Source organism: Phyllostomus discolor, chromosome 4 (genome assembly GCF_004126475.2).
Source record: "Phyllostomus discolor isolate MPI-MPIP mPhyDis1 chromosome 4, mPhyDis1.pri.v3, whole genome shotgun sequence".
NCBI classification, from domain to species: domain Eukaryota; kingdom Metazoa; phylum Chordata; class Mammalia; order Chiroptera; family Phyllostomidae; genus Phyllostomus; species Phyllostomus discolor.
In genome coordinates, this window is record NC_040906.2 from 174352743 (window position 1) to 174376455 (window position 23713).

Here is a 23713-nt window from a genome sequence, read left to right on the forward strand (position 1 = left end):
TGTCCAAATTCACAAAGCTTACGTGCCTAGTTTCTGTCAAGGGTATCTCCATTTAATGTCATCTGTCTCTATAGTAACCAACTAAAAAAGCCGCTATGCTTAGCAGTGGCTTTGTGCAAGCAGTGGTCTAGCCAAGAAATGTTTAAAGATTTGAGGCCTCTCTCTACTGACCACATTTCTCCTGCCTATCAGGAAAAGGACAAAGCCTCTGATGAATGGGAGAGGTGGACGGTTAGAAAGAAAAGAATGGAATGTAAAATGTGAAGGATGATGGATTATAAGTGGAGACTGAGTTCAAGAGGAAAATGAGTTTAGAGGAGCTTCATATAAGAGGACTAAAAACAAAGGTAAAAAACTAGATACAAGAAACAGAAAATAATTATTAAGCATTTCCATTAAAATTCTTCTGTCAGAATGTTAACATCACCCCAATTGTCAACAACAAACATTATGGTGCTTCAGAAGCAGAGAGATATCATTGATAGCTATATGAAGGGTGTTCCACAGTCCAGTCCACCTATGGACTGGATAAGGGCTCAGACACAGCTTGTATTTTCAACACAATTGTAACCTAATGGTGGGTAGGAATGAACACAAAACAGTGAAACTGTTATCAAGGAAGGGGAGCAAAGAATGGGGGAGGGGTACACTAATATGGAAACTTTATAAAAAGTATAAGGATGCATTCCAAGATTCATTCCACACATTCTCTTGCTCCCCAATCACCTCTTCTGCAACAGGAGGCTGTACATAGGCAGTGCCTCATGGGGAGGCTCTCACAGCTTTGCTTGGCTTGGGCCTGCTCTCACTCTTAGTATTTACCTGGGCCAACCTCATTCATGGACCTTTGTTCCTCAAAAATTAGATTAATCAATTCATTATTACAGAAATTATACCAATTGCTTTTTCTACACATAAAGTCCACTTTAAGTATCTGACACAGTGAAATGAAAGTACATAATCACTTGGTCAGCAATGAAAGGAACAGGATTCTGAGCACCAGTGTCCTTATTTGTTATATGGGAATGATAATACAATACCTTACCATCCTACCACACCAAGGTGTTTTGAGGCTCAAAATATATATATGAGAACTGTCTAGAAAAAGTCTAGCCATTGTTAATATAATAAAAATGATTTGTGCAACATTGATGTAACCTGACCACCAAGGAGAGTGGACTGGAATACTCACAGGTGAACAATGACGACTTCAATGTATTAGTCAGTGGGGGTGGTGGACACCATTGAATGAGCATATATACTATGTGGCCATCACATTCAAAATGACTGAGCAAGTAGAGCAACAAATCTGCATCAAATTTTGCATTAAGTTTGAACATTCATCTGCAGAAACTATTCAGATGATTGAGAAAGCCACAGCTATGGGCAACTGGTGATTTGCAGGTTCATCACGACAATGAGCCCCACTCATGTATCACGTCTTGTGCAGTTTTTTTGTGAAACATCAAATCACCCAGGTGACTCAGCCTCCCTACAGCCCAGATTTGGCACCCTACAACTTCTGACTTTTCCAAAAACTAAAATCATCTTTGAAAGAGAAGAGATTTCAGACCATTAATGATGTTCAGGAAAATACTACAGGGTAGCTAATGCTGATTCCAACAAAGGATTATGCAAAGTGTTGTGAACAGTGGAAAAGATGCTGGGAGAACTGTGTGAGGTCCCAAGGTGCCTACTTTGAAGGGGAATGAGGTGTCATTGTCCTATGTACAATGTTTCTTGTATCTTGTACCTTCTTCAATAAATGTCTCTATTAGTCATAATATGTGGCTGGATACTTTCTGGACAGACCTTGTGGTATGCATACAGACCCTATCACCACAGTATGACTCATACTCTAATGCTCACAAACAACTGTGCTTGAGAAAACCATTTTTGGTGGGGCTTATTTGACTGTTTAATCCATTGACAATAAAATGGGACCCCCCCCCCCCCAACTCTAGTTTTCCTAAATGTCGAAGGCCTGGTAAATAGCTGTCCTGTATTAACTCTCAAAAGACCATTAGATGAAGATGTCTCATCAAATGCAACCTACTTAAGTATGAACGATGCCAGAAGAATGGTAACTCAAAATTCCAGGCACTATACTAAGAGAAAACTCTTCCAGTATAGATGATACTTAAGAATTGATTTTCTCTCTAAATTTAAGTAGCCAAGTAGTCATTTCATTCACAACACTTAAAGGAAAAATGATGGTTTATGAACAGCAAGCAGTAAGATAAAACTCTGTATCACTCTTGTTTAGTACATATAAACAGTTCAACAATCTTATAAGTGTGTTAAAAGCTCTCCCTTTCCCAACAATGGTAGTTAAGCAACATAAGTTATTCCACATTGCATGTTGATGAATCAAGCAAAGGCTCCCCAGAACTTGTGTTTGGTGCCATAAATTTTTATTTACTAACCGTTTAGGTCATAGATTTTGTGAAAAATTTATGATATGACTTGGTATGCCTTTGTGTTCTCTACTCTCCTTTTCCCTTATATTTGTGGCTCTTTGGTCTCTTGATACTTTCATATTCTCCTTTTATGTTCCTGGTATGCCCATCAAAGGGCAGAACCGTGGGGTGTAACTGATAACATCTCTAGTAATCTTTTTCTTATTCTAGGACCTTCCAGATTGGAAAGGGAGGAGAAAGACTCAGATGCAGCCGAAATATTCAGATTTTCCAAGCAAAGTGGGTGTGCAAATTGTGTCTTCTCGCCCCACATTTTGTATCTAACAGTGCTATCGTGCCCAAACGCAGATATTGGCTAAGAACTAGATTTCCAAAATGGCTTTGCTCCTTTTGAGCTGGCATCGGTCTATAAAATGTAATTTATTTACACTGCAATCCACGCTTCCCTCTACCGCAAATATTATCCAATACATACACAGAGAGCTAAACCTAGTGCATACAATCCAGCCACATCTGCTAAATTCGGTAGAGCCGGCATAGCCATTGGACTGATGCAAAAAGAAAAAAAAGAAAACCACGAAGCAAACTCGCGGAGCAGGCATCAAGGATCACACCCTCCCACCACCGATGCAGCCGCGAGCACACCTCCTCGCCTCGGCCACGCCTCCCGCCGCCTCAGCCTTGGCCACACCCCTCAGACCCCCGCCACGCTCGGGCCACGCCCGATGTATGGCGCGAGAGCCGCCGGGCCGGGGGGCGGGGCCTGCGCTGCCCCACCCCCCGCCGGCGGCAGCGGCGGCAGCCTCCGCGAGGGCCTCCCAGCCTGTATTCCACTCACTTTGTTCGCCGCCTTTGTCCTAATCCACACCAGCAGGTGGAGCCGCAGTTAAAGTTTCCGAGTCCATTCTGAGAGCGGGAGCCCCTCTTGCTTGCTGCGGAGGCCCTCGCTGAAGGAGGAGGGTCAGAGCTCCGGTGCAGCCAATCGCGAGCAACGCTGCTAGTTATCAGAGCAGAATGGGCTGTAGTTTAGTGAAATAGGAAAGCTGCAAAACACTGTGGAGTGTTCCCGTGTAAATAAAAAGAGGAAAAAAAAGTTTCTCAAGTCGCCGCTGCAAGACGTTGGGCCGGCGCCGGGGCGGGGGTCTGCACTCTCCCGAACGGCCGCGCGTTGGACTTTATTGTGCCGCAACAAGCCCCCGTTCCCATTGTTTGTGTTCTTTTCAAAATATGGCAAAGGTTCAGGTGAACAATGTAGTGGTGCTGGATAACCCTTCTCCTTTCTACAACCCATTCCAGTTCGAGATCACCTTCGAGTGCATCGAGGACCTGTCTGAAGGTGAGTCGGACTCCCGCCCGCCGCCGGGCTGTCAGTTGCGGGCTGCAGACGTTGAAAGTTTCCCGGGCCCGGCCTCGCGCGGGCGGCCGCTGCTTGACGCTGGGCGAGCTGCGGGATCCGGGCTCGGCTCTGCGGAGGGAAACTTGAAGTTGATGGACGACGGCTGCCGAGGCGCGGGAGGCGTCCGGCCGTAGCCCGGGCGCCTGCCGCGGCTCAACTTGCTAGGAACTTATTCGAGCGGAGGTAGCCATGTTGTCAGCTTTGTCTGGCGGGCGGGCGACTCGCGAGACCCGCACTCGCGCCGTCGGCGCTGGCCGGGTGTCGTGCCGGGCTGGCCCCGCGCGGGGAACGGCCTCCGTGGTCTCCGTGGCCCCGACGGAAAGGCTGGGAAGGGACAGGCATGTGTGTGGTCGCGCCGGCGAGTTAGCAGCGGAGCCATCTTATCCAGAGCAGAGAATTGGGCCACCGACCCCGGCGTCACGACGCCTCCTCTCCGTGGGTGACGAACACGGCGCCCCGCCTGCCCACCTTCCTACCCCTGAGTGGAAAGGCGAATCCATTTTTAGAGCTTACGGTGGAGTTGCCGTACTCTCCTGGGTGGCCATGCCCGGCGGCTTTGGGGAGGAGAGCGAGGCTGTCCTCTCGCTGATTTCTGGCTCCCTCGACCAACCAGCGGGGGAGGCGGGCGCAGGCTCGGCACCGCGGACCGGGTGCCGGCACTCCCCGGGGGCCGCGGGTGCTCCCTGGCCGGCACTTCCCGGCGGGCGCTCGGGATGCTCTGGGCGCACAGGATGCTGGCGCGCAGGCTCTCCCGGACCAACGTGGACTCTTTCTTAATGACTGAAATCTTCTCTCCTCTCTCTCAGGAAGAAAAAGATTGCTAAGCTAGAAAGTTACATTTAACCCAAGAGCAGAAATAAGTAAAACACTTAAATAATTACCAGGACTAAGTAGTGTGAAAGAAGACTTTACTTCAAGAACGTGTTGAACTCTAATTAAAATAACTCCACATCCAAACACCCTGAACATAAAACACAAAAATGGGCTAGGAAATAAAAGGTAAAGTCCTAATGGCAATTCACAAATTTTTACTATTTTTTCTAAGTACGTTTTAAGGTTTTCAGAAATATTTTTTAAATATGTGGAGTAATATTTAGGAAGCTAAAACTTGCCAAGGTTTTATCTTTGAAATTTTATTAAATAAGTCAGTGCTTTATTTTCGAAATTTGAGGGGGGGTTAATTTCATCAATGGTCGTTTTGCAAATTAAATAGGGGAGGCATCTTTGAATTTACAAACTTATTTAACAAAGTGCATTTAAATTATTGCGCTGATCAAAGCATGTAAGGGATTTTCACTTTAACAACTAGTTTTTTAAATTTCTATAAAATGTATTTTATGCAGGGTGTTTTTTAAATTATAAAAATATACACTTAATAAACTTTGAAAAAGTTATACAGACATGAAATAACAGTCCTCTGTACCCAGTGCCTTCCCCATCTCTTACTCCTGTAAGTAACCATAGTTAACACGTTAATCTGTACTCTTCCAGTTTAAATATATTTATAAGGCACATATGCACATGTATAATATGTAGTGCACATTTTGAAAGGTGTTTCATTTGTTAAACTAACTTCTAAATAGGCCATTGATAATAAAATTAAAGAGGAATTTTCTTACTACTTTGAAACCATTTGATTACTTTCCCATAGTAAAACTATAAGCATTTCAGTTACCAGGTCCATTTTTTTTATACTCAAGTCTGTAATTTGTCCATCTTATTTCCAGTTGCATATAAAAATGGATGAATGCAAGTGAAACCATTGATCAGTTCATCCCAATGTATACTGGGGTGTTTTTTCTCAAGTGATAACTTCCATTTTAGGAGCCAATTCTGAATAAGGAAGATAGATGACTCAGGATGTTGTTACAGAGCCTTCATATTGGATGGTTGAAACCTGCCATTCATGGAAAAACTGTGTTTCACTTTTGACAGAAATTTTACAATCCTAATGTCAAGAATACACATACTTCTCCTTGTATATGTCACCCCCCAGGGCACCTAGATTGGGCATAGTGTGTGTGTGTGTGTGTGTGTGTGTGTTTCTTTTCAAAAAGTTAAAGCTGAGTCACACCAAAGCTGCAAAGGAATCTTTCAAAAAGGTGCCATGCTTGTGTACTCCACCTAGAGGCTGGGTGATTTAAGGAAAATACTTTTATATTACTGCAGTTCTTTAAAAAATCTATTCTTGAAATGAGACTACAGAATATTCTGAAGAAAAATTTTCGCTTTATAATTTTGTCTCAAGCCAGAGGTTGGCCACTATTTTTTCATACTTGTCAGCAGTTCCCTCTCCCCCCAATTTTTAAAACTTTCCTTTAAAAGCTTTGCTTCAGGAAAAAACCTGTGAGGACTATTTGCGTTTAAAATAATTTAGTTGTTCCCAATATGGCTACATGTCAGTGGAATACTTACAATGTACCAGAATTGAGTGTGGTGCTTCATACTTTCAAACTTGAGGCTTGTTCTAATTCCCAAAGACTATATACTATTGGGTTGGCCAAAAAGTCTTAGTACATTTTTTTCCCATATGATGGCCCTGGTAGTGCTTAATTGTCTTTAACTTCATTTGAAACAATTTTGTTAGATTGTATTGTGACAGCTATCATACCTGCTTGCATTAAAAAAAACTTACCAAAATTCATGAATTTTTGTGCAGCCATTTTAATATTGAAGATAGAAGAAGAAATGCAACATTTTCATTATGTTTTATTATTTCAAGAAAGGTAAAAATGCAATAGCAACACAAAAAAAGAGATTTGTGCAGTGTATGGAGAAACTGCTGTGATGAATCGAACATGTCAAAAGTGGTTTGTGAAGTTTCTTTGGCCAAGTAATTCTTTGCCATGAGGCTGTCTTATGCATTAGAAGATGTTTAGCAGCACCCCTGTCCTCTACCCACTAGAAGCCAATAGCAGGAGATAGCTGACATACTCAAATATATCCCAGTCAATAAAGTTATTGGTGAAAATGAAAAATGTCTTTTATTTTACAGAAAAAAATAGTGGGCTTTTTGGCCAACCCAATACTTTCCACTAGACCACACGTTTTTTAAAAGTTCCTTTGATGATTACCCCACGCCCAACAGGATTACCCTGATTAAGTGAAACAATGAGTTAACTTTTAAAATTAACTCCTTCAACTGATAACCTGTGCAAAGCATCTGACCCTTTCCCTTCTTCCAATATAGGGGGCAGGGGAATGAAAGCTAGGTTTTTGTTTTTAATTAAGGATAAAACTGATGCTAATATATAAATAAGTACTAAGAATTTGAAACTCAGTATTTACAGCAAGCAATCCATAAATATAAAAATTAAGGTACCAGGTATTCCCTGAGTTACAGCCTAGATTATCCCCCCATGACTAGTAAGGGAAGAATTTTACGTTCTCAGTTACATTTTTGGACAGAGCCCAGGCTTTTGCAGAGACAGCTTGGATTCTGATTCTTTGATTTACTGTGTGAATTTGGGTAGCTTACTTGGCCTCTCAAAGCCTCAACTTTCTCATTTGCATAGTATGTATAATTAAATCCATATGATAAAGCTGTTGGAGGTTTAAACAATAGGTGTGAAGTGGCATGACCAACGCCCAACACATAGTAGGTATTTTATAAAAGATTTATAAATCAGGACTGTCCAACCATACGTGCCAACTTACAAACAATTAAGAGGCCAAGAACACTATGTAGAGATATGAAATGAACAAAATATGAAAACCTGCACATGAGAAGTCCTAGTCTTATCCTCACTTGGCTGGTTTAACAGGTTCACACCCTTAAAAACAGTACTACCACTTGGCTTTTGGGTTACGTATTTCACAGGTTTTGTAACCTTTACTGAGTCTTCCTCATCTCCCTGGCCTCTTTAACTTTGGACAGCCCCAAGGTTAGCTCCCTAGGAATCCTACCTATTAAATATTTAAAAGGCTTTACATGTTGACAATTTCCTAACTTTATTAGATCTCTTTATTTCCACTTAGATATTCAGTGAACATCTCAAACTGCCTATGTCTAAAACTAACTCCTGATTGTTTTCCTCCCCTATCCCCTACCAAAAAAAAAAAAAAGTGACTTGCTATATTATCCTCAAGATTTACCCAGAATGTGACTGTTTTTCACCCCCATGGCTATGTGTGGTCCAACCCACCACAACCTTGCCTCATTTGTTGAAATACTCTGGTTCTTCCTTTGCCCTCTTATAGTCTGTACTGAACACAGCAGCCAAAATGATCCTTCTGAAATGAAAGTTGGATCGTGTCACTTGTCCACTCAAAACCCTCCAGTGGCTTTCCATGCCACTTAGAGTAAAAGCTCAAGTCTTTATGATGGTCTTGAAAATTTTTCATAATCTGGCCACACCCCTTACCTCCCATGTCCTGGTGGGTAATTTTCCTCTTTGCTCATCATGTCTCAGCAGCCTTGCTTTTTCTTGCCAAGCATGCTCCTACTCCTGGGCCTTTGTATTTGCTGTTCCTTCTGACTAGATATTCATATTGCTTGTTTCCTCTCTTAATCTCCATGAATAAATAGATGATCTGTTGAGATGTCAGATGCAGAACTCTGCATCTGGAAATGCACTAGAAGCTGGAAATAAATCGGCCTAGTCTAGGACAGAGCCATGATATAATGCGTCTTTAGAAAATGAGTACTGACTTCAAAAGAGAAAGTACAATGTAAACCTAAAGGTGTTTTAGTTCCATAAATTGTGGTTAATAAATACTATATGGATAAATAGTACTGATACTATTTCTGATACCTACTTAAGGAACAAAAATACCTACACAATTACACAAAAATGGCAACACTTGGTGGCACCAACTAGATTCTCCACAAGTGATCCAGAAACACCCACCTCCTCTGGGAGGGCAGATGTAGTCTCAGGGGAGTGAATGCAAGAGCCAGGCCACACACTGCTGAACACACTGAGGGGCCCAGGCGGTCTCAGATGATTTGTATTTGTGAGTTTATTCCTTGCCCTGCTAAAAAGGGGGCTCCTTCAAGAGAAGTGATTTTACTGTGTTCTCACAGAGCATGCTGTAAAAGGTGCTCAATAAAGTCTGAACTACATACAATTACTGAATTACACAGAATGTCTTGGGTTGCATTTTGCATGTGTCTTGTTCTTCCTTGTACCTTTCCCACTCGATATTCTCAAGTGGCCAAAGGATTCTTGTTTTCTTCGTCCCAATTAAAAGTATGACATGAAGGGGTGCATTTAGCAAGAAACCAGGCTGTGGTCCTTTAACAGGTGATGAGCTGAAGCCCCTCCTGAGCAACAGGGAATTTGGCTAAGATTTTTCCACTGTGGAGCTCTTTGATGATTGGGATGGGTGCAACATAGTATGGGGCAGTTCAATAAGTTAAAATATGACATGAATAAAGTGGGCAGGGTATGTGATTCCATAGCCAACAAATTTGGGAAATGATGGATTAACATTATTGGTTTTTACTGGATGTCTCAGAACACACTCTGCCAGTGTGCTTTATGAATCCTCAAGACAAGGTTGAAGCATTTCCCAAGTTTGGGGCCATGTTCTTTTGTTTTTGAGGAGCCCTGCCCAGGGACTAGTGTTTCACAGAAGAGCATTCTGAGAAACTGGTACGAAATGTAAGAATTTCTTAAGGAGCTGTTGTTCAGTGCCTTCCTGGATTTTCTGCTATGAAAAGCCAATTTTAACAGCCAATAAATGGCTAAGTGGACATTAAGAGGGTTTTTTGTGTCATCTTGTAATGTAATTACTGAATATGAAACAATGTTTTGCTTTTTAACCCTAGACTTGGAGTGGAAAATTATCTATGTGGGCTCTGCAGAAAGTGAAGAATATGATCAAGTTTTAGACTCTGTTTTAGTGGGCCCTGTTCCTGCAGGAAGGCATATGTTTGTATTTCAGGTAAGGTTATTCTTGGTCAATATATATGCCAGATATATTGCTAACAGACTGTCTCACGTGGTTCTTATCCCTTTCCTTTGGGTTAAATCACTTTGCTGCTGCTGCATTCACTTTTTATCTGCTTCTCTCATGTTTTAGGAAGAAGGCTCTGTGTTATAAAGGAAGGCCACCTCTTGATTTTGTGTGTTGAGACATGTTAATGTGATGTTTACTTCAGGGATTGCACAGCATGCAGTAAATCTTATACTGTGTCATGGCACACGTGGTGGTTAATTTTGGGCTTTTTCTCTGAATAGACCCTTGGTATCAAGACTTTCAGGGAGGTAGCCGTCCAGCAGCCCAAAACAGGGATTCAAAATGTATTCTACTTATTGGTATAGTTAATATATATGCAGCTTGACTTTATGGTTTCAGCCACTAGGAGTGATGGTGATATAACAAAAACAACTTTATTTTAGCCTAATCAGTAAGTAATCTAGGTTAACAGGTATGTTAGAGATCTACTCTGATCTTGCCTCATTAGAATTGAAAAGTCTAGTTTACAAAAGAATCTAATCTATACATTTTGTAAAGGATTACTGTTACAAGTCTGTTTACAAGTCTGTGTGAGGGCAAATTCTAATGTAAATTATATTCTCAGGTACCACTGGCAGTACTTGGGTCTCTGCCAACACTTCATTGTCTTTTGTGTTCAAAAGTTACTTCTTTTAATCCATTTTAAATTATTGTATAAAACTATTCAGTCACTTTCGAATTATCCATGCTTATTAGAGGGAGAGATTTATAATACTCCAGACAGTAACTAGGCCACAGGTTTTTAAAAAACTGTTAATTGTGTTGCAAGTGTTTCTCCAGCAGAGTCCCATCAGTTCAGTAGAGTCCACAGAAGAGACTTCATCCAGAGAGAAAATTAACTCTTCCTATCCCTGATTCTCCATTTTCTCACTTCACAGATGGGACCAATTTAAGTGAATAATGTAGCTGAGATAATCTCATGACATATGGGCCAAGACTCACTCAAACCTATGATATCTTTAGAGCTGCTATCATTCCCTCTCCTCTCCTAAATAGAATATTCAGAATTTTGGTCTCTTACCTAGCTTGAGTGCTTTTTAAACATTTTATTTATTTATTTTGAGAGAGGGGGGAAGAGAGAAAGAAAGAGGGGGAGAAAAACATTGATAGGTTGCCTCTCATACCTGCCCCAACCAGGGACTGACCCTGCAACCCAGGCATGTGCCTTAACCTGGAATCAGCCTTTTGCTTTGCAGGATGATGCCCAGCCAAGTGAGCCACACGGGTCAGGCCTCAGTGCTTTTTATTAAAAAGTGACAGGTAATTTACTGTACTTAAACCATTAAAAAAAACCCTCAAATATATTAAAGTGCTGTTAACCTGGGCTGTGTAAGTGCATAACCTTGGTGAAATACATGGGTAGGTACCAGAGAATGAGTGTGTAGGGGGAATTCCTGCAGTTATAGGCCTGCTTCTAATACCACCTCAAGGCTTATTAGACATGTGTGACTTCAGACAGGTCCCCTAACCTCCTTCAGTCACCTATAAAATGTGGAGACATGCTACTGCATAAAAATGTTATGAGGATTAAACGAGGACTAAAGCAGTCAAGTACAATTACTGACAAAAATAGTGCCCTATTTCTGTATTTAGAATGAACTTTTATTCTTTTAGCTTCTTGAAATTGTTTGTTATATGAAGAAGCCATTTGCTTTGATCCACAAGCCTGGAGAACCTGTACTTCACTGATGATTATTCATGATGTATTGGGTTGGCCAAAATGTCCATTTAGTTTTTCCATAAAATAAAAGACATATTTTTCCACTTTCACCAATAACTTTATTGATTTGGATATTTTGAGTATGTCAGCAATCTCCTGCATGGTATAACATTGATTGTTCTCAATTAATATCTCAATTTGATCACTATCAACTTCAACTGGCCTATCCGACTGTGGAGCATCATCTAGTAAGAAATCTCCAGCATGAAACTTCACAAACCACTTTTGACACATTTGATCAGTCACAGCACCTTCTCCATAAATTTTGGGGGTACAAATCTTTTTTTTTGCATTTCAGTTGAGTTTTTGCCTCTCTCGAAATAAGAAAACATACCAAAGATGTTGCTTATCTTCTTCCATCTTTAATATTAAAATGGCTGCACAAAAATTCACCAATTTTGCTGTTTGTTTCTTTTTTAAATGCACAGTGATATGACAGCTATCACAATACAGACTAACAAAATTGTTTCAAATGGAGTTAAGGCAACTAAGCACTATTAGAGCCATCTTACAGAAAAAAAAAAACAAACGAACTTTTTGGCCATCCCAATGGTAAGAAACTTCATTTGACATGCAGTGAGTGATACACCACTGCATGTCAAGAGATTTTTGTGCGACTATGAAAACTTGTAAATAAATCCCTTGTTTTTAAAACAAACCCTTAAAAATATTTTCTGTTTATGTTGTTAAGAACATTCCTAAGCTTTGGCTTACAGTGCTGTAGAAAAAGATTATTAAAAAATCTTTGCTTCTAGTGGTTTTCCACCGGTTTTACCTTGGTGACAGTGCACATGTGATTTAGACCATATGTTCAGCCTATGCATTTTACAAATTGTACCATTATCAGCAGAAGGGTACTAAAATTCAGATTTTGTTTTGTGCTTTAAATCAACCGCCATAGTACTCTGCCTCTCAGAATAAATGTGTTTCTCATGAGTGTCAAAGGCTAGCCTAAGATGTCCACACACCTGCCTAGAACTGCTGATTAGAGTCAAAGATCTCTGCCTATGACTTCTCCACTCTAAAGGATCTGAGAGGTTTACAGGTTTTTCTACTTGATTTTGCTCAAGCTGAAACCTTTGGCAAACAAATTGTAAAACATAAACATGCCTAGAACCAATTTGCTGAGAGGATGGGAAAAACTGGGGCAAAGTCTCCATATCAGTACTGAACTACCTCTATTTCCCATCTGTACGACTTCCAGGGAAACTCTTTAGGTACCCTGTGAGTAACCTAACACCTCTGTGGAGGGATTCTCGGGACAGACCCTCTCTGTCCCTATTTTGGTATCTTTTCAAAGAGATCATGAACCGCTTCAGGGCAGGAATTGAGTTATTAATGAATTTCAAAATGATAATATATTGTGTGCTCAGAGCTGTGCCAGACATGAGATTATAAAGATGAACTGGATGGGACTCTTGCCCAAGATGAGGCTTAGAATGACAGGCAAGCTTGAAAGGTAAACATTTAGGTTGTTAGACATCTGTTAGTGGAGGATTTATGAATATCATGAGTGCATAAAAATATTGCTATTGATTACTAACTTTTGAATTAGAAAGGGCTTCACTAGGAAAGATACATTTGGTGCCAACTTTAAAAGATAAATTTATCAGGCTATTAGGGAAAGGACAGTTTAGGCCTAAGAAACTATCCAAGGCAGAGGCATGAAAGATCACTGCACATTAAGGAACCTGTGTGATTCCAGAACAAGAGTAAGATGTGTGGAGTTAATGGAGTGTGAATGGAGATGTTGGTTGAAGACAAACTGTTAAGAGCCTTACCAATGAAATTAAAGAACTGAGATTTTTATCTTAGAATTGGGGGTAATCATTTGAAGTTTTAAAACCTGGTGAAAGAACCAGGAATAGCTTGGAGCTTAGGTAGCTAATGTTGGCAACAGTGTAAATGATGAGCTAATTTTGGTCTGAAAATTATGACTGGGAAAGGTTACAATCAATAAGACTATAGATTTGTTTACTGTATTTCATGAAAGGTTTTATAATTGAATATTGCATAAACCCTCATCCGAGACAACATGCTGTAGCCAGAACTGTTTTACTCTAGAAGTAGTGATGCTTTCAAGTACCCAGGGTACGTAAGTATACTGTGGAGAAAAATGTGAACTATATTTTCTGGCTATAAGTCAATCCCCAAAATAAGCATTTGTCTTCCCCACTATAATTTTCAGGTTTTTGTTGCTATGCCTTTAACTTATGGTGCTTAAGGTAACCAAAATTCTAGTCTTTATTGCAATTAACAGACTTTTATGATGTATGTTTCTTTTCTTTTAAAATTATTCTAGGCTGATGCACCTAATCCAGGACTCATTCCAGATGCAGATGCAGTAGGTGTAACAGTTGTGCTAATTACATGTACCTATCGAGGACAAGAATTTATTAGAGTTGGCTATTATGTAAATAATGAATATACCGAAACAGAATTAAGGGAAAATCCACCAGTAAAACCAGACTTTTCTAAGGTAATGTTCTGACTATTCCTGTCTAATATTTTACTATGTAGTTTTTTAAGCAATTGCCATTTCATAGTACACCATGAAAATGGCTGTGAGACAAAGTAAATTTGAGGTCCATGTGCCAGCTAGGCAAACTAATAATCATGGTTCCATTACCATGGATGAACTCAAACCCTCTCTCCAGATGAGTCATAGGTATTAATAATTAATGTTGGTCAGGTACATTGAGTCTGATGGTTTAGGAAGTGCCTCCTGTAAGAAACAGACCTTTGTTTATGGCTTTCTTTATGGCATTTCCCATACATAATGATTCCGTTCATTTCAGTCTTTGGCACATTCTAATTCATGTTTGTTGTACTGATTATCCAATAATATTTTTGTCTGTAACTCCTCCCAAAATTGTGTGTGTAGGGGGAGGGAGTTTTGTACTTGTTTTTCATATGAGTGTTGTTCTCTCAGAACACCTATATGCCTTGCTTTATGTGCTGTCCTTAAAAGGTTAAAATATTCCCGGTGATGGAAAACAGCTTAGCTTCCAAGGGAGAAGCTGAAATCTATAATTCACTGTTCTCAAAAATAATTAGTACTTTATGATTTCCATTGGAAACTGTAACAGTTTAGTAACTGGTGATTTTTGAGGTTGAACACAACACTATCTGCCAGATTATGTAAGAAAACTTACATGGAGGTAAAAAGGAATGAGGCTAAAATGTTTTTTATGCTGGTGTAGGGACCTTCCATTGATCTAATTTATTAGTTACCTGTATGGCACCTTTATAGAAAAAAGAGAAGAAGCTACAATACTGTTTTTAAGAATGAACCATAATAATTAAAAGGTAGGAAACCACTAACAACAAGAGGTTATATTTGGGGGAATTTTTCATTTTCCTTGAAAATATTACTTAAGAGAAACCACATCTATCTAAAAAGCATATCAGTTTGTTAAAGAAAGCATCCTCTGAAACATCTACCTTCCAAAAAGAAGAGATTCTCTCCCTTTCATAAAACAGAAGTATTGAGGACTTAGATATTTTGTTGGCTAGTATTACAAAAGATCTGGATTCCCTCAGATTCTGCATATCTTATTTCCATTAGGCTAAAGTAATTTCTTTGCTGCAGCCCTCATCCTTGTTTATAAGTTATGTTTTAAGTGCTTTGACATATTAGGCCTTTGTATGTATATGAATTTAGCCCTTTTGCAGTATTAATGTAAAGAACCATTTTATTAAGCTTCTGTTTGTACATGGTGATCTAACTTTTGTAGTGTTTACCATTGATATATTTCCTTCTCCCTATAGCTTCAAAGGAACATTTTGGCATCTAATCCCAGAGTCACAAGATTCCACATTAATTGGGAAGATAACACAGAAAAACTGGAAGATGCAGAGAGCAGTAATCCAAATCTACAATCACTTCTTTCAACAGATGCATTACCTTCAGCATCAAAGGGATGGTCTACATCAGAAAACTCACTAAATGTTATGTTAGAATCCCACATGGACTGCATGTGACCGCCTGCCATCCCTTTAGTACAAATTAAGCTATAAAAACACACAGAACTATTTCCCTGAAGTTCCGTAATTCATAGTCACTAAGACACAATGTGAAGAATTTGTTTTAAAAACATCCTGTAGAAAGTTTATAAGAAAACCAGTATTTGAGCAAATTGTGGAATATAAATACAACTATTTTTAAGTAATTTTTTCTCTAATGTGTTATTTTGTTTGTTCTAAAACTAATCTGATTAAAACATTATTTTCTTCTCCTATATATGTAATTAAAGCCCTTATAAAGAAATATGAATTATTAGACCAGATTGTAAAGATGTCTTAGCCTCTTGGACAATAATCTTTGGATCACTAAGTTTATTGGCCTTCAAAAGAACAAAGTACACTTCAACTAAAATGTTTCTTCGTGTAAAACATAGTTTGGTTTAATTAAGGAGTGGATTTCCTTTTTTTTGGCATATCCTCTAGAATTTCTTTAAGACTAAAAATGCAACTATACGCTACTAAGAACGTTAGGATCTGATTTTCCAGGCCATCTTGAAGCCTTGTGTGGCTACTATTACAGTTCACATAATGTTAGACAGCATTCAGTTTTGTTTCTAAGATAATAACAAATGTGGCTAAATCTTTTAAAGTCTTTTGGCTATGGTCTGTGCTTTTGTAAGCGTTTAGGACATAAGAACACTTACTCAACCATACACATCATTATCACCCAAAGACGTCAACATGTAAAGAGCAGATACAAACTCCCTCAGTTTAAGAACAGGAGTGTATTATGACTTAGGCCAGTTCATTAGCTTTATGATAATATTATAAACCTAACTCTTTAAAATTGTTTTCATAGTTCATCTGTTGGCAGCATTGATATGAAAACAGTGGATGTGGGTAGGTATATAAGCTTTATCATAACAGATAAGTTACTATTTTGGAAATATATATATTTTCACACATGTAGTGCTCTTCTCCATATCCCCTGAGACTCATGCAGAATAAGATTAGGCATTTTTGTAGCTGACATATTCTAGATAGCTTTTCCAGATAAGTTTTTTAAAAGCAGTCTTGGAAAGGAATTAACTAAATGGGCCAAAAGGTTCTTTTTCTTTGATAAGAGCTAGGTCCTTCCTCAGAAAGTTTCTTATGCTTCATTAAATTAAGTGTAGAATATTCTCATGACTCTTGCTGCTAAGTAAGACATCAGCCATATGATGCAGAGTTATGCAGTGCCTTCATATCTAAAACTTTTATACTCTACACTTTTTAAAACTTTCATTTTGAGGAAGGGAAAAGGGCATTTGTCTGAATATGGAATCTAAGTTGTACATATTTCCTGTCATTCTCAAAGAGTGAATTTGTGAAGCAGAATTTTGCTAAATGTTAAACTTTGAAATTTAATATACCAGATTATTAAAATACTGTCCACTAAACTAGTTCAGACTTTAAAAATAAAATACATCCTACTGTTAAAACTATAAAGAAAATTTTCTTTTTTGTCTAATTGCAATTAAAAGAAAATGTTAATATTAAAAATAAAGTAATACTTTTCAACAAAGAGCTCAGTGATTAATATAACAGGAACAAGATATGTGCTTGTTAGAAATAAAGCATATATAAACCAGATTACCAGTAAAGCATTTCACTGCTGAGTTTTTATTCTGGTAGATTCTATTGGTTTGTATTGACAACCAAGTGTTAGGTTTTCACTGTGAATGGACAGCCAATTTTCACAAAAGCCTGAAACTTTAAAACTATTATTTCTCAGTAAAAGATGGTATGTTCTATAAAATAATTTTAATATTTAAAATTTAAACAGGAAGTTTAGAATTCAAAATGAGGAACAGAGAAACTAATTATTTTCCTCATTTAGCCTCATTTACAGATACAATCGAATTACGGTGAGAAGGTTTTGAACCGGTTTTACTCCTTTTGATCATAGTAAATAGCTGTGTCCAGAGAATACAAAATGAACAAATGACTTATGCCATGGAAGAGATAAGAGAGGAGGTCGGAGGAGATGAGAATATCATCTGAGCTGAGAAAGCATTTGGAGTCTGAGGAGCACACATGCATTTGTTCATTTATAACCTTATGTAATCTTAGGTTTCCGTGTGGTTGTACCCTCTGGTTTTAAGATCTGGGGTTTCTAATTTTACAAAGAAGTCTATGGCAGCAGTTTTCAAAACTTCACTGTAACCCATGGTAAAAATATTTTAAAATTATGACTCCAAGCCCTGGCTGGCGTAGCTCAGTGGATTGAGTGCAGGCTGTGAACCAAAGTGTCGCAAGTTCGATTCCTAGTCAGGCCACATGCCTGGGTTGCAGGCCACGACCCCCAGCAACCGCACATTGATATTTCTCTCTCTCTCTCTTTCTCCCTCCCTTCCCTCTCTAAAAATAAATAAAATCTTTTAAAAAAATTATGACTCCATAACACATGTATTTATATTAAGAGTTTTCATGAAAATGCCCCCTTATACTGCACCTTTACTATTTGCAGTAATTCTGGTATCATTGATTTCATCTTGAAAGTGCTGGTTTTGACTCACTGAATTGACTTTTATGACTCTCTAATGAGTTGTGATACACAGCGTAAAGAAGGGCTAATCTGGCTCTTTTGGTAGATGTAAGTAGCAATAAGTTTTTTATAGTTCTAAAATAACATATTCCCTCTACCTGTCTTTTTCCCTTCATATTTGGATTATGATCTTAGCATTTAGAAAAGGAAAAACTGCTAATACAGTGAATCAGTAGCCATTCACTCCAAAACTGTCCAAATACTCTGGAATTACTAGTAGTTCACAAGATAGACTCATTTCTTCGCACTCCATATAATTAACTTGGGAAACATTCCACATAACTACTTGGGGGTCACCTTTATGATTCGTTGCTATCATTTCATACAGCTCTAGAACACTGGGACATACAAATTTTAAAATACGTGTGAAATGTTCTTTATATTCCTGCCTACTTTTCTTCCAGTATCTTGAAACTTGTCTATGCCTCTCAAATCACAAATCCTTTCTTGTCAATTCCTAATGTACTGGTCAGTTATATTCCAAAACCTGAGAGCATCTTAGAACTGAGCTGTCATTATGGAGGACCATTAATGGAGTATTTGCTGCTTTATGATAAATTTAAAATATAAGCTTCTCAAACTTGAGCATAGGCCATGGATGTTACGCTTCCCTGAAAAGTAGTAAATAACATTTATAAAATGTGTGAAATCAAAGGCCTAGTACAGAATAACAGAATAAATATTTCCCTAGTGATTGTGGTGTAAAAATACATAATGGCATCAAAACATGTTTTTTAAAATAATTTTTCCTTAAAGTCACTTTGTCATCAAATCTTGACATTCTATCTGCAAAGGCTTTTAAATGTACTTGTTGAAGAATCATTACAGTGTATGAATAAAGCTCCACACTGCAATGATGAAAATATGCTTTGCACATACTAAAACATTTTCTACCTAAGAATTTCCCATAGGAGTTACCATTGCCTGTAAGATCTATGAGCATGGAAATGCCCTTAGCTTGACATCATCTATCTATTTTATGTAAAGTAAGACTTTTTTCCCTCCTCTATAATTAATTTGAACATTCTGTTTGCTGTGTCTTTAAAAAATGCCAGGTAATACATACTTCTTCCTGCGTAAGTAATCACTAGAAAATGAGAAAACTGAATAGGACAATTCAAAACTAACATGCAAAATGATATATGGAATAAGTTTTTATAAAATAAGTGATGGTGGAACTTATATTTTCTTAGTGCTACAAAAGACATGCTATATATTTTCTTCAATTTTTGGCAGTAACTCAAAAATTAGCTTGAAATTTATGCCACTGTAGGTGCTTTTCCATCGTCCCAATATGCCACGGTTTTGGATTTGATCTCCAGTCAGAGCATGTACAGGAGCAACAAATGAATGCATAAATAAGTACAACAACAATCGGATGGTTCTCTTTCTCTACCTCTCCCTTTCTAATTCTACAATCAGTAAATTTAAAAAAGAGGAAAAACATCCACATTGTGTTAGTTTCTGCAGTGACATTAAAAAAAACTATTATATAAAATACCTGCACTAGTAGATCCGATTCCTGTGGTGAGCACAGATCTTGGTGTAATCTTTGCTGCATATTTGAGAAATTGAGATTTCCCTGTGCCAGGGTCCCCAACCAATAAAAGATGAGATTCACCTAGGACAGAGTAAATAATGTAAAATTTTAAATTTCTATGAAAAGACCCATAAACAAGTCTAATTAATCAAAAAGGAAAATGGTCCATTTGTCTTTTAAATAGTGTTTTTGCTATATACTTAGGCCATGTGAGGAAAGATTAAACTAGAATATCTTTAGAAAATTTAACTGTCATCATAAATAACAACCTTAAATAGTTTTTGAATGCAACATTTAAAGTCAATTCTTTTAATAGATTTTGTGCTATTTCTAAATATTCAGGCCTATGTTTAACACTTTTTAAAAATTTGTAAATTTTCTGATTTTATTTTTATTTAAGCACTTTTTTAAAAGCAGGACTTTGTAAGTGCTTTATAACTATCACATCATTTATTTTTATTTTTTAAAGACTTTATTTATTTATTTTTTAGGCAGGGGAAGGGAGGGAGAAAGAGAGGAATAGAAACATTGATGTGTGGCTGCCACTTGAGCACCCCCACTGGGGAACTAGCCCGCCACCCAGGCACGTGCCCTGACTGGGAATCAAATTGGTGACCCTTCACAGTATGGCACTCAATTCACAGAGCCACATTAGCCAGGCACTATCACATTATTTATGGTTCCAACAGTTAAGTGAAAACCTTTTCATTTTATGAAAATTTTAGTTTAATGAAATATCTATCTTAAAAGTACACGAATGAACATGAATATAGAGTGGTGTGTATTACCTCACCGATCAAACAAATTTCTTCAGTAATATTTGAGTATTTTCTAAATGTATTAACAGGAAACTCCTATTTAGGTGCAGCATTAAGCAGACTGCCTTGCAAACAGTAGCTGATCAAAACACCACACACATAAACCTAATAACACTATTCTACACTGTACTGCATGGTTTTAGAGTACCTGCTAACAGCATGACTGACAAGAATGTACTTGTATTTTTTTGGTTTAGGTTATTATGGTTATTATGGCTCTCATATGGCCTACATGAAGACCATAATAAACCTTTATGCCAGATTCAGGTTACTTAAGGGTGTTAGCTGCAAATGGGCTTTCTGCCATTTGGACATAATTACATACTTAGAGTAATCTTTGCCTCAATGCATGAACTATAGCAGCACCACATGGCAGATGGCACATTTGCAATCCACCAGCAGAAGGGGAATCAGCAGGCAGGTGACTGAGAGCAGCAGTCTGAGAGAAACACACTGACAGTCACACATGGAGAGACACTGACTTGGAGCCATTAAAAAGTGCTATTTCTAATCTTTTCCTCTTGAAGAGAGATTGTGGATTTAGTAAAAAACACAGACAATAACAGAAATGTAAAGATTTTATTTTGTGGCACCCTGAGAGGGTAGAGCAAAACTACATACAATCATTGAAAAACTTAGGATTTCTTTTAGTCTTTGGAATTCTAGAAAGTAGCTCCTCATATGTAGATGCTGGGCTAAGTATTATTAGACAACCACACAACTGTCAGCTTTAAAAGATTACATTTGGAAAATGAAGCTCCACAAACAATTTTTATTCAGGAAAGAAACATTCTAGCTTTTCTCCTTATGTGTTACTATTTCTCAGAAATGTTAAATAGGTACTAACCTCTGACTCGTGTTCCTGTGGCATCAGTCCTCTGAATCCCACCAGCCAGCACCATGGCCACAGCCAGCTTTACTAGGTACATCCCAAAAACCTGGGGGCATAAGCTGGCCAGTATTTCATTCCTTCCTAGGAAAGGCAGAAGGATTACAAGTTACACCAACAGTTTTCAAGAAATCATAACAAAAATTTCCTTCCTACCCTATCTCCCAATAACACTCCATCATCTAAAATGATTAAGAGGACCATTCAGTAGGAGTGAATAACTTAGTTCTCCTTATTAATGCCACAAGATGAAAAGTCTGCTTTATTCCTGGTGTTACCTACTTAAGTTTCTATAAATTTATCACACATTAGAAGGGGCAGAAAAGAATCTCCTTTTCTCCTTCATCAGGCTAACATAATCCCTTAAAAAACAATACTGGCTGCATTTTCTGTACAGTAATTTCAGTAAAATTACTCCATTGTATAAATAAAAAGAAAGTGTTTGATCTCAGAACAGTGAGTTGGATTGTGGGAGCCAATAACCTTTAAATACAGATACTTGGAGCTTCTCCAGAGGTGTAAGAAAAGTAGTAAAATCAATCCACCCTGTGAAACAGTTCAGCATATTGCTCTAAGCCACAGGTGGCAAACACAAGGCCCGAGCTCGGGCCAAACCCCTCCCTCCACCTTGTTTTATCCTGCCCGGCACCTTGTTTCTACCTGGCAGCAGCCCCAAGCTCTCACTTAACTGTTAAGGAGTAGTTACATTTATACAGCCCTAAAATTACATTCAGCCCTTTGAAGGCAACTGCAAGGCTGATGTGACCCTTGGTGAAAATGAGTTTGACATCCTGCTCTAAACAGTTTTGTAAGTTCTGTTTTATTAAGAATAAGTTACTAGGGTATCGGGATACTAAGATCATTATAAATTTCAACTCTAGCAATCAAAGCTGGAGGTCTCAGATTCTTCGGATCATGTGCTACGAGAATACCAGTTTTTCAGTCTGAGACTCTGCCTATCGCATCCATGAATAGAGTTGGTATTTTATTTGGTTACCGGCCTAATCAACCAACAGAGGAACCTATGAGATTCTAACAAGCCTTTCCTGAGCCTCTCTTAACTTACAAGGAACTCACTACTGTGCTGGTACTGTGTCTATGTTCATGTTACCAGTGTTAATGTCTACATGCTGGTAACTAATTTGCATGTTTCAGGACTTTTACACTCATGTCAGTTTGTACTTATGTTTAGTGATAACTATTTTAGGAGGAAAACAATCGTACACATACTCCTTTAGCTGATGATTCCAGTTCTAGAAGCTTCCCTTCAAAACAAACCATCAAAGAAGGGAAAGGGCCTTCCTCTACAATGTATGGCACAATATATAAAGGCTACTTTTTGTAATGAATCAAAATGGACTGAGTGGCATTAGCTACAGTGTTATGACCTGGGCTGGCAGAAAGAGTGAAGAAAGAGGGGGACCAAAAAGAATTAAGTAAACCCTGGAAGCAAGTTCATTAACTCATAAACTCCTGTGGTAGAAAAGCCTAGAGGAGAAAAGATGAAGTCCCAGGATCTAAGCAGATGAGAAGACCTGCCAGCAGGCAGATAAATTCTGACCAGAATCTGCAGATTACACATACAAGTAAAGAAGGAATAGCCCCCCAAAGCAACTGGCTTTTGGAAGACATCCAGGCCAAAACTAAACCAAGAAGCCAGCTTTGCTGAGTAAAGGTGGATTCAGTGTCTCTTGTGTCAGAAGCCTGGATTCAAATCCCAGTACTATTACTTACTAGCTGTCTGACCTTGGACAAGTTTCTTAACCTCTCTGCCTCCATTTCCTTGCCTGTAAAATGGAGACAATAATGGTATCACATAGAATTATCGAGGATCAAAGGAGTTAGTACGTGTACAGCTCAAAGAACAAACAATACCTGGCACATGGCAGGAGCTATGTACTTAACTGTTAACTATTACACATTACCCACATTACTTGTGCTTATTTCTGAACTTAAGATTTCCGTACCCTGTAGTCAAACACAAAGGATATAGTATGAAGGCAAGTCTGAAGTGCCAGAGAATTGTAAAGGGGAAGGGCCATTCCCCTAATTAGTTGTATAAAGTTGAAAAACTTGACTCTTTGGATGTGACTATAGAAGCTCCCATCGCTATATCATGGAAGAAAATGTGTTAAAATGGATACCAGCTCCTATCCTTCCCTCCCTGCCAAACTTGGTTCTAGACCATGTTAATAGTGTGGTTATGGCCCTCAGCTACCTCAAAGAAGAGAACTTCTTAGATCTAAGATAACTGAGTCACTCCAGAGTGGGGTGATGGCCTAATGGACTCCATCCCTGTGTTTGGGTTTCTATCCAGTATCTAAGCACCAGGGTCATGCAATCCCTGAAGTCATTGTAAGTCAGAATAAAGCCTTTGGCTCCTCCTAGTCAACACCCACAGTATTAGGTCTTA

At 38.5% G+C, this 23713-nt stretch overlaps 2 protein-coding genes across 5 annotated transcripts in view; one reads left to right on the plus strand and one right to left on the minus strand.

Moving 5' to 3' along the window:
- Positions 1 to 23713, minus strand: part of MCM9 (minichromosome maintenance 9 homologous recombination repair factor) — a 72649-nt gene that overhangs the window by 35697 nt on the left and 13239 nt on the right. For 2 of the 4 annotated variants that reach the window (XM_028508398.2, XM_036024624.1), the window contains 2 exons: positions 21259 to 21384; positions 19555 to 19674 (listed from right to left, as the gene is read on the minus strand). In XM_028508398.2, coding sequence (XP_028364199.1) covers positions 19555 to 19674; positions 21259 to 21384 — 246 coding nt within the window. Of the gene's footprint in view, positions 1 to 5863; positions 5988 to 8723; positions 8728 to 10722; positions 10729 to 19554; positions 19675 to 21258; positions 21385 to 23713 lie in introns of those variants that run through there. The other 2 variants (XM_036024626.1, XM_036024623.1) reach the window with 2 other exon arrangements.
- Positions 3257 to 16950, plus strand: ASF1A (anti-silencing function 1A histone chaperone). The gene is made up of 4 exons (XM_028508399.2): positions 3257 to 3756; positions 9590 to 9705; positions 13803 to 13979; positions 15272 to 16950. Exons 1-4 carry the CDS (start codon positions 3648 to 3650, stop codon positions 15482 to 15484), a joined length of 615 nt encoding a protein of 204 aa, XP_028364200.1. The 5' UTR covers positions 3257 to 3647; the 3' UTR covers positions 15485 to 16950.

Excerpts from the sequence above, each read along its gene's own strand:
- ASF1A (XM_028508399.2), top strand. The coding sequence starts at position 3,648 with ATGGCAAAGGTTCAGGTGAACAATGTAGTGGTGCTGGATAACCCTTCT. Across the intron at positions 3,757-9,589 it reads CATCGAGGACCTGTCTGAAG|ACTTGGAGTGGAAAATTATC; the intron begins GTGAGTCGGACT and ends TTTTAACCCTAG. Across the intron at positions 13,980-15,271 it reads TAAAACCAGACTTTTCTAAG|CTTCAAAGGAACATTTTGGC; the intron begins GTAATGTTCTGA and ends TTCTCCCTATAG.